Below are 17931 nucleotides of genomic sequence, written 5' to 3'. Positions count from 1 at the left end.
CAAATGCTATGGAGATTCAAAGTAAACATGTTTCGGAGAACAATGACAACAGCGGTCAGAAGCAACAGGCGAGACCTGCAATTCTCCATATCTGCTATTCGTCGACAACGATGCCGACTTCAAATTGTTGGACACAGAGATGACATTCGTACGTTTGCTTTTCCTTATACACATGCACGTTGGACATTGCTCTGGAGGCTAAAAGCAATAGTTCATTTTGCATACAATAGCATCGATGAGGGTTGAATTTCCCATTATCAATCATAAAAATATACACACTCCCATTCATCACGTCCCAGTCGTTATACCATTGTGCTAGTAGCCATAGCCAAAACCACATCTAGCGATCGGCAGGCTCAGCGCGGGCGACAGGGAGGGTAGGGTCGTTACGGTAGTCGAGCCAGGTTTGCTTGCCATCTTCGGTGCTGTGGGCGGCTTCGCCGATGGGGTGACCGCCGTGGGGCACGTAACCTTCGCGTTCTGTATTTCGAGTCAGTGTCGAGTGCAGGAATCAGAAAAGGAGGGACTTGCCTTCTTCACAGACGACGTCGCGGAGACCGTGGCTGTGGCTGTGGCCATGACCGTGCGAGCCAGTGAGACCTGAGCTGGTGGTGCTGGAGCCAGTTAGACCGCTAGTGAGGCCTGAAGAGCCGGTGCCAGTAAGACCAGATGATCCGGTGCTTCCGATGCCAGAACTGCCAGTAAGACCTCTGTCACCGGTCAAGGTTGACTCCTGAGAGCGGACGGGTAGAGATGAGGTGTTGCTGGATCCGTAGGTGGAAGAGCTGTTGTAACCATCATTGCGGCCAGAACCGGAGATGACCTCTCTGGCGGCAGCGCGTGCCGAGTCTGGCTGAGAGCTTGAGTGGCTGCTAGTATCAGTGCCAGGGAGGTAGTCCTTGGCCTTTTGAGTGAGGCTTTCGCCGCCGGTGCTGGATGAGTATCTGTCGTTGTCGGAGCGACCTGTCAGGCCTCCAGATGAAGAGTGACCTCCTGATTTGCCTGCAGCGACATCAGAGCCCAAGTTGGTAGGGAGAGAGTCTCTTCCCTCATTTCTAGTGTTAGAGCTTGTGAAGTCGTCACCAATGCGGTGTCCACCGAGTCCAGGGGCGGTCTTTGAGTTGTATGCGTATGTGTCAGGGTTGGATCCGTGACCGACGGCAGAGCCGAGGGAGCTGTTGTTGTCACGCTTTGAAGCTGTGCCGTATCCAGGGTCGTCGTTACGGCCGCCCAAGCCAGTGCCTTGCTTGTTGCTGCCACCAACGCCGAAGGTCTCACGGACCTTTTCTGACAGAGGTTCGGAGGAGGAAGAAGTGTTGTATGAAGAGGTGGTGTTCGAACCGAGGCCTGAGCCGGTGAGTCCGCTGTTGCCACTCGGACCTGTGAGTCCGGTGCTACCGGTCAAACCGCTGCCGAGTCCAGTGCCTGTGCTGTGACTGGTGGTCGACTGAGAAGTGTAGTCGGAGGAAGTGTTGCCGAGTCCTGAAGCGCCTTGCATAGGTATGTCAGCATGTTCAAAGCTTGCAACGTTTGATCGACTCAACATACCATCCACGTTTCCAGCGTCGTAGGGCTCACCAGCCTCTCCACGACCAAGTCTGCCTGAGACAGGCTCGACACCAGATTGCGATGTGCCAGTAGCGACGTTCTGGGGAGCTTCACCGCCAGCAATGTGGCTGGTCTCGCCTTCTGAGGATTGTTGGTCAGCATTGTACTCTATAGTAGTTGTGTGGTTCTGTGACAGAAAGAGACATAGAACGAGCCATAGGCCATTCTGACGAGATGAAGCTACCACCCATGGAGAGCTGTGAACGACACAGCACCTCAGTGAGTGCTCCAATCCTGTGATCCATGCTTCTCTTGTTCCTGGGTAGCTTCATGTTGACTCGGCCAACACAGATTTTGTTGCTTACCTCTGGTCTCCTCAGTGTTACCACCCAAGCCAACGAGGTTAGCGGCGGCGGTTGCTGCGTTTCTGATAGATTCCATATTGTTATAGTGTTGTTTGAGTTGTTATTCGTAAGATAAAGTATGAGAGAAGTGAGGAACAAGGGAATTGATCAGGACAGTTAGAAGAGTAGTGGTCAAGTTCAGGTTTCGAGGTGGTTCAAATGACGAGCGAGCTGTTCATCGACAATTATGTCATGGCGGGGTGACGATCCGGGGTTTGATCGTACAAGACCACGACGAGCCGCACTGATGCTGCTCCCCCTGATAACTCTAGCTGCTTATAGGTGGACTACGGCATGGATCGAGCGGTTTTTCTGAACACCGATGTATTCCACGAAATCAAGTTTACTAGTTGGCATAGAACAAGGCACCAGCGGCACGGCTCGTTTGCTACTCTTAGTATCTCGCGAGTCCCCGGATTGATGCACACGGGAAGAAAAGGGACTCGATGCAAGCGGTGCAAGCGTGTTTGAAAGCAAGGTAATTAATTTGATCTACTGCCTAGACAGCCTGTGATGGTCATGAACAGCGGGTGGGTATAAAGCTTGAAAGTCGAAACCATGTTTCCAAAAAGACGCCAGAATCCTGCACAAGACAACAACTCAGATCATTGTCATGATCGACACTTCTACTTCTTCTTCCTTGCTTTCATCAAGGTCAGCGGTACAATCTGTGTCTTGCCCTTAGGTTTGATCGGCTTACGACACGCTGGACATGTGCCGTAATTGTGGTCGGAGTTGCGTTGGCTGGCTATCAAAGCTTGCGTCAGGCATTCGTGGCAGAAGATATGGCCTATAACAATGTTAGCACGAAGCTCAAAAGGACCTGTCGTCAAGGTGTAGACATACCACAATGCGTTGCAGTCATCCCGGTGAAGTGTTCCAGGCAAATCATGCAGTTTAGCTCTCCAATTCTACTGGGCTTACCAGCCTCTTCTCGTTGCTTGGCCACTAGAGCCTCACGCTCTGTAGCAAGTATGTCGTTGTCAGGACCCAACTCTTCCTCCTCTTCTTCGTCGGTATCATCTAGCTCTATCGGAGCATGAGCAGAGTTCAGGCGACGCTTAGTCCCAGATGGTGGAGTCCCGGGATCTGATGGGCGAGCACGTTTGCGACCTGCAGCGGCGGTAGAGGTCGAAGCAGGCATTGTGGTTGTATCTTCTTCCTTCGCGTACGGTTGGATGGCAGGATTTTGGTAGTCTGAGTATGATTGACCACTTCTGGAAGCACTGGCAATATGGTGTGTACCGAAACGTGGGGTCGAGTGACTGTTGGAATGAGAATGTGCAAGAGGGTTGGAGATGGAAGGACCGGTAGAGTGGTCGGTGAAGGATGGTCCTGCGAAAGGTTGGACGGACGAGGAAGAAGCGGATTGGTGTGCTGGGTCAGTAGTGGTGGTATGGTGTGAAGGGCCAGAGTCTTGAGGCGACTGGGGTGGTGAATAGAAGAAGTGATTGGGGATGTAACCGAAGCTGGATTGTTGAGCAGAAGTAGAGTTGAGGCGAGAAAGCGGTGGCAGTCGCGGGAGAATCGAAGGTCGTGGTAGGAAGTCGGCACCTTCCCTCAATGCAGCAGCCAGAGAAGCGGATGGAGTTGAGTGGTGCTGGGGTCGGGCTTGGGTGGCCGTCGGGTGGTGTCGTGACTGTGCAAAGTTTGGCAAGGGCAGTCGGGGATATGAAGACGAAGGCGAATGTCGGTGTTGTGGCGGTGGAATATAGCCCTGAGCAGGTGTGTTCGTGGGTTGTTGGTTGGCTTGCGAGTTGTCGTCGGAGTTGTGGGTGTCGTTCCAAGGTCTGTGAGCAACAGTGAGCCTGTGGTATGCCAGAGACAGCAAAGAGACGATGGGCAGACGGACGGGAAGGTGAAAGAAGTGCCAACAAAGGGCCAGTGGTTACCACTGGAAAAAGACATGATCTCGTAAGAATAGCGGTAGCGGTTGCTGTCTTGGACGATGAGGCCTCATGGCACTTTATTGCAAGAAACTACTGAGGGTACATAAGCAGCGACATATTACTGGAGTTTGCGTCTTTGGCCGATTGATGCTGAGCCGCTCTGCTGCTGCTGCTGCTGCTGCTGCTGCTGCTGCTGCTGCTGGCCGTGTCACACAAGAGATGCAAGAGGAGAGCCTGCTCTTGCGTCAGCCCTGCCCAGTGCTAGCCTTCATAGCGTGGGTATCCCAGCGCAGCCAAGGGCGTTGCTTTCGGCCATGAATGTTCCAGTCAACAGCTCTCCCTTCGGTGTTTAGAAAACGATAGACCGAGGGTGGCTTGGCAGACGACGGTTTGCGCTATTTGCACATGGTTCGGCCGCTTTGAAATCCGCACTGCGCAAGGTCATGATGTCGACTGTGCGAGAAGAAAGTTCATTGCCCCCGCTATGGAGTCGCTGGAAGTTACTTTTGTATCAGAGCTCCTCCGTACATGTGCATGTCAATGATACCATAGACACTAGACTGTCCTTGCCTCCGTACCTTCTAGCATGGCCGCCAGCTCGATGCGGTCGCAGCAGGCCTCGCTGTTGCGCCTCGGTCGTGTCGTCCGCCAACGCCCGCCCTACTCTTGCACACGACCCTATGCAACCGATGGCTTCAATGACCACCCTTCGCCTGCTTCGTCCGCCGCATCTCGTCGCTCTTCTCTATCAGTACCCGCCGAATCGCGCTTCAATGAAATTGGTGTCCAACAAATCAGCAGCCATATCTATCCCCAGATATTTTCTGGCAAAGCTCCCCCAGCCGCCGAAGACCTCGTCCGCCTATCCAAGGATCACTTGCAGCGACATGATTTACTGGGAAAGAACACGGACTCGTCAGAGCCTGTCGCCTTCGACATGCCCGAGATACAAGGCCAGACCCTGGACGAACATTTCTACAAGTTAGCTATGGATTCTGCCGAGCCGTACCTAGGTCTCGCCAAAAAGTACTCGACCGCAAATGCGCCACCAAGACCGCGCAAGTGGGCTCGACAGAGTGGCTGGACCAAATACCACCAGGATGGCTCTTTCGAGCCTGTAGAAGCTCCGGATGAGGAGATGTTGACCTTTGACGTCGAAGTCTTGTGGCACCAATCGTCGTATGCTGTCATGGCATGCGCCGTCAGTGATAAATCCTGGTATGCATGGTTGTCGCCCTGGCTGTTGGGAGAATCTGAGAGTGACCGTCATCTTATCCCGCTTGGAGACCCTCGCAAGCCTCGTATTATCGTTGGCCACAATATTGGCTACGACAGAGCCCGAATCGCCGAAGAATATGAGCTTGGTCAATCGCGCAACAACTTCATCGATACTATGTCGCTACACGTTGCTGTCAATGGAATGTGCTCGAGACAAAGACCGACCTGGAACATGCACCGCAAGAATCGCGAGACTAGAGACAAGATTGCGAATTTAGATGCTGCAGCTGATCTGGCCGCGCTTCTCCAGGCCAAAGGAGATGTAGATGAAGAGGAAGAACTCTGGGTTGGTCGAAGTTCTGTCAATTCCCTTCGAGATGTTGCCCAGTTCCATTGCGGCATCACCATCGACAAGGCTAAGCGTGAATGGTTCTCCGAGCTCGATCGAAAAGGTGTCTGCGACAAGCTTGACGAATTGCTCGATTACTGTGCTGCCGATGTTGATATCACTCACCGAGTTTACAAGAAGGTCTTTCCAGCGTTTATGGAAACTTGCCCTCATCCTGTTAGTTTCGCAGCGCTTCGCCATCTCTCGACTGAGATCTTGCCCGTCAATCGTTCATGGGATTCATACATTACAAACGCAGAAGCCACATACCGCAAGCTGTCTGATGCTGTAGAACAACGATTACATGACCTGGCCAGCAAAGCACTCGCGCTAAAAGACAAACTTGAGGAATACGAGAATGATCCATGGTTGAGCCAGCTGGACTGGTCGGGCCAGGAGATTCGTATGACCAAACCCAAGAAGAAGGGTGAGGAGCCCAGGCCTGCTGCCCGTCAGAAGATGCCTGGTATGCCCAACTGGTACAAGGATTTATTCGTGAAGAACGGCGCACCTATTGGTCTCACAGTACGCACGCGGATTTCGCCGTTGTTACTACGTCTTGCCTGGGATGGCTATCCGCTTGTGTGGTCTGACAAGTATGGATGGACTTACAAAGTACCGAATAATGAAGCGAGCAAATACATCAATCGAGGACTGTCGAATTGCGACATGGATGAGGAAGAGAACCTCAAGCTCCGAGACGACAGCCAGCATGTTTATTTCCGCTTACCGCACAAGGACGGACCGCAAGCCAGATGCGCCAATCCGCTTGCGAAAGGATACCTACAGTTTATGGAGAACGGCACCCTATCGTCGGAGTACACGTATGCGAAGGAGGCACTGCAGATGAATGCGTCCTGCTCCTACTGGATCAGTGCTAGGGACCGCATCATGTCGCAGATGGTCGTGTATCGTGGAGAGGAAGACAAGAACGATCAGCTTGGCTTCATCTTGCCGCAAATCATTCCCATGGGCACCATTACACGCCGAGCAGTCGAGAACACGTGGCTGACAGCTAGTAATGCAAAGAAGAACCGTGTGGGATCCGAACTCAAGGCCATGGTCAAAGCCCCACCAGGCTACTGTTTCGTCGGCGCAGACGTCGATTCACAAGAATTGTGGATCGCGGGACTCGTGGGCGATGCATCCTTCCAGATCCACGGCGGCAACGCAATCGGCTTCATGAACCTCGAGGGCAGCAAAGCCCAAGGCACAGACATGCACTCTCGCACCGCCTCCATCCTGGGCATCTCCCGCAACGACGCAAAAGTCTTCAACTATGGCCGTATCTATGGCGCCGGATTGAGATTTGCCTCTACCCTGCTCCGCCAATTCAATCCCACCATCAGTGATGCAGATGCAGACAATACGGCCAAAAAACTGTACGAAAATACCAAAGGCCAAAAGACGACCCGCAAAGTTTTGCGTGAGAGGCCCTTCTGGCGCGGCGGCACCGAGTCTTTTGTCTTCAACAAGTTGGAAGATTTCGCCGAGCAAGAACGGCCTAGGACGCCAGTATTGGGCGCAGGCATCACTGAAGCCTTGATGCGCAGATTCATTAGTAAAGGAGGTTTCATGACTTCTCGCATCAATTGGGCTATCCAGTCTTCAGGTGTCGATTACCTGCATCTGCTGATCGTGAGCATGGAATATCTGTGTCGACGCTACAACATCAATGCCAGACTCTCCATCACCGTACACGATGAGATTCGCTACTTGGTCAAGGAAGAAGACAAATATCGCGCCGTCATGGCACTCCAAGTCAGCAACATCTGGACACGCGCAATGTTCTCCCAACAAATGGGTATCCACGACTTACCTCAGTCATGCGCATACTTTTCAGCCGTGGACGTGGATACCGTGCTGCGCAAGGAAGTAGATATGGATTGTGTGACTCCCTCTCACACATCACCCATCGCCGCAGGCGAAAGTCTGGATATCTTGCAATTACTCGCTAAAGGCGAAGCTGCGTACTTGGATCCTGCTATTGTGCCCATTGATCCGCCTCAACCTCAAAGATTTGAGTATAAGAATCGAGAAGCTGTTATGACGAGTCTGCAGCAAGCGGAAGCTCCTGCATACCTCAAAGCGCAAACGACAGGCAATGATGCAGAGTTGAGGCAAATCATCAAAGACCTGCGCTTCCCTGCTACCACCTCCTCATCCGCTGCATCTACTTCCTCCTCCACAAAACTCAAGGCTTCTTCGTCAACGTCATCGTCATCGACAACCAAGCCCAAGACTGGAACCCGCAAACAGAATAAACCCAGCACAGATCCTTACATGCAAAACCCCTCGCTGCTGATGGTTGAGGACAACGATGTGCCGTTTGGAAGGTACGCACCGCAGTCATTTGCGGATTGGAGGGATAGAGATGTGTATTCTCAAGCTTCCTCTGCTTCGGTGGCCGGAAGCAGACAGGACAGGAAGAGACAAGAGAGCAATAAGGCGGCTGTGGATGAGAATTCCTACTGGAGTCCGGGGTTGGTGAGGAGGATTCCTAGTGCTGTTGGTAAGGTTGTGTAAGATTGTGGTGAGAGGAAGGATTTCTTTTTGTTGTGTATTCATACTCTTCTCTTTGGATGTTCGGTGTGCATGTGAGGTCTGCATGGTCAGTGGAGGGTACTGGGAAGTGTAAATATCTCATCAGGGTTACGAGACGTAGATTCATTTATTGCATATGCGTATTTTTCCAAGCAGAATCATCTCTTCTGCTGCACACTCAACGCAGGACCAAACAAATCCTCACCTTCCCTGAAACTCTTTTCTCGTGCCAACTTCTTCCTTTCTGCCTTTTCTCCATCTATCTCTCCCTCTCCCAAACCTCCTCGCTTGACATTTTCATGCTTTTTGATCAGATCTCTCGTGCTTGGATCCCTGACTACTTCTAGTCTGGCTTCTAGATCTGCTCGTTCGTCTTTACTCATCACGGCCTTGTTGTCAAAGCTCGCCATCATATCTGCACATTGCGATATCGTGGATATGATAACATCATGCGAAGGAGATGTAGCAGGGATTTTCGTGGAGAGGTAAAAAGTGAACAGGATAGGATCCGAGAGTTTTAGAGCAGCGAGATAGATCTGGGGTGGTGTGAAGAGAAAATAGACGTCAGTGAGCAAGGCCGGAGCGTCGAGGATATGGCGGGCGATGCCGTAGGCGCAGTGAGCTCTGTCTGAAGCTTCTTTTGGGCCGATGGATTGGGGAGGTTGCCATTGTGTTCGCGAGCCCGGTGGTGGTGGAGGCAATTCGCACATTTGAGATTGCAGAGCCGAGGGAGTTGTGGAGAGGAAAGGCAGGGGCGCACCATTGCCTTCGGCGAGGTTCAAGAGATCCATGAAGCATCCCTTGAGCGCGCGGAAAGGTTGCCGTACATCCAGAGTGAAGCGCAGAGCTTGAATGATTTTATATTCGGGAGCCAGGACATTTTTAGGATCTGTCTTTATACGCCGCGCGTATTCAGAAAGACTCATGTGGACGCCTTCAGTCTTGCTGGCCAGAAATAAGACGCTCTTGTAGATTTCCTTGGGCGGGTACGTGATGACGGAGTTTGTAGTGTAGAAGCGCTTGAGGTATTGGACGGCGGTGGCTTTGACGTTGACAGACCATTGGAAGAAGTCGGAGGTAGAGCGGACTTGGTCGCAGTAGCGCTGTACCAGACGCAGTTCGTCGTATGCGGTAGGCAGAGAGGACAGGTCTGATTCGGAGAGGTAGGAGCGGGCTTGTTGGAGGGCGGCTTCGTGGGTGTTTTGACGGAGGGAGAGGAGGGCGGACTCGCTGAAGGACCAAAGGCGGAATTGGGTCGATGTGCGGTACATGTCGTCCTCGGTGAGGGTCTGGGCTGGCGGAGCTGCCATTGCGGTTGATGGTGTGTGAGATGGAGGCCTGGACTGGCGATGGGATGTGGAGAGTTGAGGGTGCCGTAGAGCCCGAAGGTGTTTGCTCTGGTGGTGGTGGTACTCGTCGTGTCACAGATGGGCGAGAGACTGTCTGCGGCGCGACAGAAGCGGTGGTCAAAGTGATGATGGAGTCGGCGCAAAGATGATCAAATGTTTATGCTTCACATGCCCCAGATTCACCTTCGGCTCGGGTCGTCATTGGCGCGGAGAGCGAGGCCGCGACATGGATCGATTCGACCATCTGTCTCCTTTGACTTACAACTGCATTTCTATTCTTACTCCTCGTATGCAAACAAACTGTTAATCTACATCGCTGCCCAACATGGCAGCCAAAAGCACAACCATCAAGCGCATTCGTACTACCTCTCCCTCTACATTCATCTCTCACCTCCGCCACTAACTCCCGACTAGTCAAAGAAGCCGCCGAGATAACCACAAACCCCACTCCAGATTTCTACGCCGCTCCCCTGGAAGAAAACCTCTTCGAATGGCACTTTACAATCCGCGGCGCTCCTGAACCTTCGCCCTTCGCTGGAGGAGTCTACCACGGCCGCATAATACTCCCTCCAGCATATCCCCTTCGACCGCCCTCATTCCGCTTCTTGACTCCCTCGGGCCGCTTCGAACCCAACCGCGAGATATGTCTGAGTATATCTGGCCATCATGAAGAGACCTGGCAGCCTGCTTGGGGCATACGTACTGCCTTGGTCGCCATAAGGAGCTTTATGGATACCGATGCTGGCGGTCAGGTTGGCGGTATGAGTGCTCCTGATAACGTGAGGAAAGCTTTGGCAGAGAAGAGCAGAGAGTACTCTTGTGCTGGTTGTGGCAAAGGCGCCTTGGCAATCCTGGAAGAGCAAGAGGAGAGGTGTAAAGACCTGGGCATTCAAGCCACAGACGAAGAGGAAAATCCCTTGGTTGGCAAGATCGGCCTGATTGAACCCAAGAAAGATGCTAGCACTACAGACATCTCTGCTCCAACAAGCGCAGCATCTCAATCGGAAGATACTGTGGCTGGATCAGAGCCTGAGCCGCCTCGTGTCGCCCAAGGGGTCCAACCTACACCCACGATTCAACAGTCGCAATCACAGCCACAAGCCCAAGCTGCTCCTCAAGCTCAGTCACAACCACAACCACAACCACCCACTCAACTTCAACAACCGCCGCTACAGCCAGTAGTAGCAACCACAAGGACGGATGCTTGGATAGACAAAGCCATCATTGGCATAGTCATCGCTCTCGTCTTAATGATCTTACGTCGTGCCGCTTAGTTAGATACCCCGTTGCATTTTCTGTTGTCAAAGACCATTGTAGCTGTTCTTACCTTTCCACAGTTCGAAGAGTGTGAGCGCGAGTATGGCCCATTTAAAGAGTGTCTGGTCAGCTCATTCGAGCCCATCAAGGCACACCATTTTCCCGGATACGTACTAATAGCCCAAAGCACGCTGCCATGTGCGCTTGCAGCTGCTGTCGATGTCTTACGGATTTGTGAGTCCGAGTCGTTCCGTCATCTTGTTGGCTGTTCGATGGAAATTGTTGGGGCTTCATTGACCTTTCCTTCCCTGACGACAGCGAGGTTGGAAGTCGCAACTCCCTCCCACCTGCCATTCACGAAGCGTTGAGGCAGCCATCTGCCATTTCCCTCCATCCTCCAGCTTCGTTCTTCTCTCTTCTCCTTCATCAACCAAACATCAACTGCTTTGCATCTTCCAACGATAGCTTGTTACTTGCTTTACTACTCTTCTCTGCTTTACTCACTGTTTACTTACCGTAACATTAACCTCCTGAGCAAAAGGTATCGTTGATGCTGATCGCTTCACCATCTCTGCAATGGCTAACCATCGTCATTCATCACAGCCTCCCATCATCTTCCATCTGCCATCAGCTCATACCCACATCCATCAAGGCTTCATCCATCCATCTCGACGCCATGCATTTCATCAAGCTTGCCACCGGCACTTGCATCATCGCAGCCACCAGCTCGGCTGCTCAGCTGAGTCAGACACAGTCTTACGAGCAGGTCTCCAACATGACTGTCAGTGCCATCGTCAATGACTTCCGCTACAACGGCGATGTCACCGTCCTTCGTGGCCTCATCGACATTGCCTTTGCCGCGCTCCAGTCCGAAGCTGCTCTGGTTGCATCTTGTCTCCAGTCCAGCAGCTCTTCCACTGGAAAAGGCGGTCCACCTGCTACCTCGCCACCAACTTCCAGTTCCATCCTCAACCCCGTCATCCCCAATCCACCACCTCTCAGCGTTCCAGTGCCCGTCCCAGCTCCAGCTCCTCCAGCGGCACCTCCAGCTGGTCAACCTGCCTCACCACCAAACAACCTACCAACGGGCCAGCCTCCTATCGCCACTCCTCCCATTGTTGCACCTTCCATCGCTGCTCCTCCAGCTTCGCCAGCCCTTCCAGCAACTGCCGCATCTCCTGCAGGCAACAATGTCCAGCCGCCATCATCACCTTCTGGATTCAGCAACTCACAAGCATCCAACCCATTGTCCAACCAAGGCAGCTCCGGCTTCTTGACCTCACTTGTTCCCAACTCACGTCCAAGCCTCAATGGATCCACCAGTAGCTCTAACCTTTCCGGTCTTTTGAGCCCTGGTGGCTCGGGCTCTTCTGGCCCAATCACTGCTGGAGGAAGCAACGCTCTTGGTGGTATCGTGTCAGGAGTCAACAGCGTCGCTGGTGGTGCACTTTCTGGAGTCGGCGGCCTTGTGTCTGGCGTCCTCGGTGGCTCTGCTGCTACACCTGCTGCTGGAGCAGGAGGTCTCGTTTCCAATGCCGCTGGAGCTGCCGGTAACCTTCTCTCAGGGGTTGGCGCTGCTGCTACTGGTATTCTCGGTGGTGTTGCCAGTGCTCTACCAGGCCCTCTAGGAGGCGTCGTTTCTGGAGTCAACAGTCTTGCAGGCGGAGTTCTGTCTGGAGTCGGAGGTATTGTGTCCAATGTCGGCGGCGCTGCTGGTTCTCTTCCAACAGCTGTCGGTGGAGCTGTATCGAACGTCGGCGCAGGTGTTGGAGGTGCTTTGACAGGGGTCGGAGGTGCTGTCACTGGCGCAGTTGGAGGGGTCGCTGGATCCTTGCCTACCCCTCTCGGCGGTGTTGTGTCTGGAGTCGGGAACGCAGCAGGCGGAGCCGTTTCTGGTGTTGGAGCTGCCGTCTCAGGTGTTGCCGGAGGACTTGGTGGAGCAGTTGGTGGTCTACTCGGCGGTCTTCTTGGAGGCGGTGCCTTGCCGTCCTCTATCACCGGCACACCCAGCCCAGTCTCTGGAGTCATCGTCAGCGCTACCAATGGAGCCGTCGCCACTTGCACGGATCTCATCTGCCTTCAAGCATCTCTTCCCGGTCTCTTGGGCTTGAACGTCAACACCATTCCCACCGGTGGCTCTGGTGGTTCTCTACTCGACGTCGGTGTCAAGGTCCTTGGAGGTGGCAATGCACCTGCTGCTGCACCTGCCGTCACTACCAACATCAACGCCATCATCTCTGCTGCCAGTCAAGTTTCATCGGTCATCAGTGCAAGTCAATGCAACAACCTCATCTGTCTTCAGGCTTCTCTTCCAGGAGTCATCAGTCTGAGCGCCGGTGCCATCCCAACATCCGGTGCAAACCTCGGCAACCTTCTCGGAGTTGGTCTCAATCTCTTCGGTGGTGGTCAGGCGCCCACTATTGCCACCGTTGCTGCAGGTACTGGCTCGGCCCTCGTCGCTGCTGTCACTACCTCAGTCTCCATTACCCCACCACCAACAGCTGGACAGCCTGCACCAACTGGACAGTGGGTTCCAGTGACCTCATGGATGTACATTGCTCCTGGTGGCTTGGGTCTCTGATCTGGTGGAACGACATTGTGATGACCGTGATGAAATGATGGTGTCTCTAATTGATAACGGGAGTATTTTACGACAGTTCTAATACCAAAGCATCTTCTACATACCGTCTTGTGCCAATCATCTCGTCGTGCAATGTGACCGCTATCCATCATCGTTTCAATATCTCCTTTGCGACCTTCTTCTCAGTCTGTTCCAGCAAAGTCATCATGGCTGTACGCCTGTCTGTAGCACTGTCGCCTTGCAGCACGACCTTTGTCGCAGCAGCGATCTTTGGGTATTTTGGATCCACAACCTCTTCGCCAACAATGGCGCAATAATGTATCATGCCATTGGGCGAGCGTGCTGTCACGACTTTGAGGTTCCTTTCTCTAGGATACAACGCTTGAGCATTTGCTTTTACACCATCACTAACCTCAGCATGCTACAAAATGTTTGAATGGGACGTCACACGCATGCAATGCAGAAGGATGCACCTACCCGTTATTTGGTTTGTGATGTCTGATATTGTAATGACCTGGAGGACTTCATCATGACCGCCTGCTTTGACTGGTGGCATTTTGAAGTGCAAGATAGAAAGAAGATTTCTGATTGCTGGCGTTTTGCTGATCGATGCAGTGAGAGGTTCACAGAAGAACTTGAAAGGGTATGAGGGTGAGAGAGAGGAAGATCAAACGACTCTTTGTCAATTCCAAGAGGTTGTATGTTGGAAAGTTGGATGTGAGTATGGATGCGGGTATCAGACACACGGATCTCCTTATCCAACGGCACAACTATCTTGCACTATCTTCTTATCGCAGTTGGAGATGCATAGAACGTTGAATAACAGAACCCGTTGTTGTTGATATCATCATTGACCCTGTTTCCTCCCACATGGGACGTCAGTAACTTAGCCCGGCCGGCTTTTCCAAGTTTCGTTAAAGCCGAAGCAAAACAGCAGTGCGCCAAAAAGACAGACGCCACTGCAGTCATCGCAAGAACCACTGACCTTTGGCGACACAGAAGTTTCGAGATCTTGGTTCTGTAATGCAAAAGAGTTTCAAAAGCTCGCTTCTGGCAAACTCTATGATTCATGCTTTCAATGATGGATAGGTAGTAGGCGGAGTAAGAGGCGAAAGCAGCGGCAGATACGAATGTGTGTTTTCGAGTAGGGTTCATTTGTTTAGATCAGCATGTTTGGGGTCAGGAAGAGGTTTAGGGTGTTGCTTTCTCAGCTGCAACTCTGCGAGACTTGCACGGTGTTGAGCTGCGAGCACTTTCCCGAGTGTCGATCAGGGAGAGGGGTGCAGTAGGAGAGTGTGACCGGGAGGATTGTGGTTCGTTCGCGGTTGGGGCGCGCCGAGGAGACAGACGTGGGATGTAGAACAGTAGAAGATGTGGATTAGGGTTGTGCTCTTGTTACAGTATGCGAGTGCTATGATGATGTGCATGCAGTTTGAAGGGTTTGCGAATGTGCCACAGAGGTGGTATCGAATACTGCTGCTGGTAGAGTTGGTATCTCGCCAGAGGAAGAGGTCTAGAGATCTGCCATAATCAAGGAAGATCCCAAGATGATGGATGTTCCGCCAGCGAGTACTGTACCTGGTCCTTGTATGGAATCCTCGAAAACAGAGTTTCGATACCATGTTCGCGTGCAGAGGCGTTGGTATCCGACCGGGGCCGCTCACACTCACCCCCCCCACTTCGGTGGTGGAAGCTGATCCCTTTGCCAACGGCTTTTTTTGACTCGAAAGCAGATCCAAGTCGAGTCAGCACAGCGGAGTCTCGGAAGACCTTACTAAACTTTGGCTTTTGCGAACGGAGCAGCCCTCTCTCTGTGTTCCTTACACAACTTTCTCAAGCTGCTTGACCTGATTCTACCTTCTTCATTTTCCACATCGACTCTTCTTCTTATCTGGCGATACAAACTCGGCAGGAAAACGCAACTCGGAGATCTTCTAGGATTTACTGGACCCTAGAAAACAGGACTTATTTTATCAAAGCGACCTTTTGTTAAAGAGGCTACCACACGACAAACGAGACTATGCCTACGAGTGTGCCCAAGACATCTGCATTGGGTGTGTGCAAGCAGTGCCAGACCAACGATGCAGTCGAAAACGTCCGATCACGACCCATGTGCAGGTGAGCAACTGACACTCCAACCATCTCGTCGTCGCAACAGACGTACTGACTCTTGTCTCTTAGGGACTGCTTCTGCAAATACATCGCCACAAAAGCCGTAAAGCGCATGGAAAAGTTCCGCACAAGATTCTCCACCGCGGGCCAGCAACGAATGCTCCTGCTACCACTCTCCATGGGCGTATCTTCGCTGGCACTCCTACACTGTCTGGACGAGCAACTCAAACGCCAAATCGAAAACACAGGACGCACTGGCTTTGCACTGCAAGTGCTGCACGTGGACATGACCGCCGTCGTACCCGAAGGACCCTCAGCAGTCGATCTCGACGCCATAAAGCAACGCTATCCAACACACACCTACACCACCATCCCCATCTCCTCAGTCATGGAAGTAGAAGACATACAAGACCTACTCAAACAATACAACATCGATACCCCCGAGACCGCCCTTGAAAACACCGGCATCGAAATCACAAACACTGATTCCCTACATACTTTGCTCAAAGCTATACCCACCGCTACTGCTCGAGCAGATGTGCTGCAGATCCTCCTCCACAAATTCATCGTCGACTTTGCAAAAGCCGATCTCTGCGAAGCCATTCTCTGGGGCGACAGCACAACCCGCCTCGCCGAAAAGACATTAGCTGAAACTGCAAAAGGACGAGGATTTGCGCTCGCCTGGTTGGTCTCTGACGGCCCTTCACCCTACGAAATCGACTTCTACTATCCTTTGCGAGACTTGCTTAAAAAGGAAATCCACGCATATGCTGGTTATGTTAGCCCACCACTCACACCACTCGTCGCTGCTGAAGCGCCATTGGAAACAGCAGTGAGTGCCAAACACAGCACCATTGATGGATTGATGCGCAATTACTTTGACGCGGTGGAGAAGAATTACCCCAGTATTGTAGCTAATGTGGTGAGGACGACTGCCAAATTCGTGGCTCCCGGCGTGGGCGCTGGAGATGCGAGTTGCAGTCTCTGCGGATTGCCGTTGTTATTGACACCCAGGACTGAGCAAGGGTTGGAGTCTGAGGGCAAGGCTCCACCGCCGTTGTGTTATGGGTGTATGAGGAGCGTGCCTATGTTCTCGCCTTGATGAGGCTGGGTCCTTTCTCTTTTTCCCTCTCATCTTGGCATGTTTTTTTTTCCCCCCAGCGTATCATGATAGACGGCTTTCAGGTTTTCGTTGCGCTCTAGTTTTCTATTTTTTTTTGTTTCCCTCATGAGATGATTGGTGGTGGACTACCCACAGTATAATGATGATGAGGTGGAGAGGGAACGCAGATGTTGATACCACAGACAAACCCTCAAAAAAGCACGTCACAAGGACATTCACCCAGAGCAAACTGTCGCCCAGATTGGAGCTTTGCCGCTCCGTAGATCACACAGTCGGCATGATCAGCAAGTCGAAACTCGAATTAGCTGGCGAGAGATGTGACATGACATGAGTTGTTATGTAAAGGACATGGTAGAATGGGAGTCTTGAAACAATGGACAAAAAGTTGATGACTTGGTGGTATCTCAAACGCTATACGTCAAAAGGGGGGAATCAAAACCTTGCTAACAATCATAAGAAACCACAACGCCCTGCCGATTAACCTATACAAACAACTCGTGGATATCTTCAGAATCTGCTCTTCCTTGTCCATACAAAACCCTCCTTTGTCATCCTCATCTTCTATCAGAGCGCAGGGTGCCGGTCTCCATCGAGTTGTTGACACGAGGGGCACGACCGGCGACATTACCACTCTCCAGGTCTTGTGGCCTTCTGTCGTTGTTATTACCGAAGTTGAACCAGCCGCCTGACTTCTTTGCTCCGGTGTTTGCAGTGGGTGCAGGTTGACGGACGTCATATGCGCCATCAGTGTGTGGACGAGTCTCCTGAAGGAACGCTCTACGGTCGTCTTCTTCGTCACTAAAGTCTTCGAACGCTGTAGCAGGCGGGTTCTTCTTGCCTGAGCGGCCTCCAGTCGCTCTGAGGTTATCAGGCTTGTACAGGTTGTCCAGATGTTCCTCTAGGAGTCGGCAGTTCTTGGTGTTGGCCTTGAAGTAGGCATCGGCAAGATCGCCGAGGAAAGGAACGAGGCCGATGAGGAAGTCGAGAGCGACGTTGATGAGCATTTGGATGAGAATGCCCATTGGCAAACCGCCCTTGACCTTCATGCAGCCCCTGACGAGCAACAAGGCTATAGCGGCATCAATGGCGTCGCCGGCAGCGGGGACTATGCCAATGACGGAGGACCAGCCGAAGCGTGTACCAAAGACTTCGAAGAGTGCCATGTCCATTCTGTAAGAGCGACGGCGCATTTTGGCTAGGACGTCGGCGTCGTGTTCAGGGATGTAGGATGGAACAGTCTTCTTGACCTTCTTCTGCTTGCCGGGCTTGCGTGGGTCGTCGATGTATACAAAGAACGGATCCTGGAGGAGATGGGTTAGTCTTTGCATCTATACCGAATGTGTATTTTGAGATTTACTTACTTGATCGCCGCAAGGCTTCTTGCTCTGGTACTTTGCCATCTGGCCGCGCAACATCTTGTTGGCAGCGTATTTGCCCACCATTGCAGCCATGTTTGCGATGCTTTTTTGTGTTCGATCGGCGATAAAACGGGTACGTTGATTAAAGCAGCGAGGTCGA

General features: G+C 52.3%; 8 protein-coding genes across 8 annotated transcripts; 3 read left to right on the top strand and 5 right to left on the bottom strand.

The window, feature by feature from the left end:
- Positions 1-340: 340 nt before the first annotated feature.
- M436DRAFT_69313 (uncharacterized protein) lies at positions 341-1989 on the bottom strand (the record flags this gene model as incomplete). Its single annotated transcript, XM_013576841.1, has 4 exons — positions 341-480; positions 532-1491; positions 1549-1689; positions 1914-1989. 4 exons carry the CDS (start codon positions 1987-1989, stop codon positions 341-343), a joined length of 1317 nt encoding a protein of 438 aa, XP_013432295.1.
- A 589-nt stretch (positions 1990-2578) lies between these two features.
- M436DRAFT_37220 (uncharacterized protein) lies at positions 2579-3860 on the bottom strand (the record flags this gene model as incomplete). Its single annotated transcript, XM_013576561.1, has 3 exons — positions 2579-2742; positions 2799-3742; positions 3805-3860. The coding sequence occupies 3 exons, from the start codon at positions 3858-3860 to the stop codon at positions 2579-2581; spliced, it is 1164 nt and encodes a 387-aa protein (XP_013432015.1).
- A 4289-nt stretch (positions 3861-8149) lies between these two features.
- M436DRAFT_60114 (cyclin-like protein) lies at positions 8150-9301 on the bottom strand (the record flags this gene model as incomplete). The annotated part of the gene is made up of 1 exon (XM_013576706.1): positions 8150-9301. One exon carries the CDS (start codon positions 9299-9301, stop codon positions 8150-8152), a length of 1152 nt encoding a protein of 383 aa, XP_013432160.1.
- Positions 9302-9665: 364 nt separating this feature from the next.
- M436DRAFT_69309 (UBC-like protein) lies at positions 9666-10614 on the top strand (the record flags this gene model as incomplete). The annotated part of the gene is made up of 2 exons (XM_013576840.1): positions 9666-9699; positions 9755-10614. The coding sequence occupies 2 exons, from the start codon at positions 9666-9668 to the stop codon at positions 10612-10614; spliced, it is 894 nt and encodes a 297-aa protein (XP_013432294.1).
- A 659-nt stretch (positions 10615-11273) lies between these two features.
- Positions 11274-13178, top strand: M436DRAFT_78022 (uncharacterized protein; the record flags this gene model as incomplete). Its single annotated transcript, XM_013577006.1, has 1 exon — positions 11274-13178. One exon carries the CDS (start codon positions 11274-11276, stop codon positions 13176-13178), a length of 1905 nt encoding a protein of 634 aa, XP_013432460.1.
- A 148-nt stretch (positions 13179-13326) lies between these two features.
- On the bottom strand, positions 13327-13734 carry M436DRAFT_60112 (uncharacterized protein; the record flags this gene model as incomplete). Its single annotated transcript, XM_013576705.1, has 2 exons — positions 13327-13571; positions 13656-13734. The coding sequence occupies 2 exons, from the start codon at positions 13732-13734 to the stop codon at positions 13327-13329; spliced, it is 324 nt and encodes a 107-aa protein (XP_013432159.1).
- Positions 13735-15198: 1464 nt separating this feature from the next.
- M436DRAFT_78021 (uncharacterized protein) lies at positions 15199-16392 on the top strand (the record flags this gene model as incomplete). The annotated part of the gene is made up of 2 exons (XM_013577005.1): positions 15199-15296; positions 15360-16392. The coding sequence occupies 2 exons, from the start codon at positions 15199-15201 to the stop codon at positions 16390-16392; spliced, it is 1131 nt and encodes a 376-aa protein (XP_013432459.1).
- Positions 16393-17189: 797 nt separating this feature from the next.
- Positions 17190-17864, bottom strand: M436DRAFT_23131 (uncharacterized protein; the record flags this gene model as incomplete). The annotated part of the gene is made up of 2 exons (XM_013576070.1): positions 17190-17714; positions 17775-17864. Coding segments are annotated over 2 exons (615 nt in total), but the record flags the coding sequence as incomplete, so codon positions are not given.
- Positions 17865-17931: the final 67 nt, after the last annotated feature.

Source organism: Aureobasidium namibiae, assembly GCF_000721765.1.
Source record: "Aureobasidium namibiae CBS 147.97 unplaced genomic scaffold scaffold_1, whole genome shotgun sequence".
Lineage (NCBI taxonomy): Eukaryota > Fungi > Ascomycota > Dothideomycetes > Dothideales > Saccotheciaceae > Aureobasidium > Aureobasidium namibiae.
The sequence above is the reverse complement of the archived record's forward strand: the minus strand, read 5'-3'. Positions and strand labels throughout refer to the sequence as shown.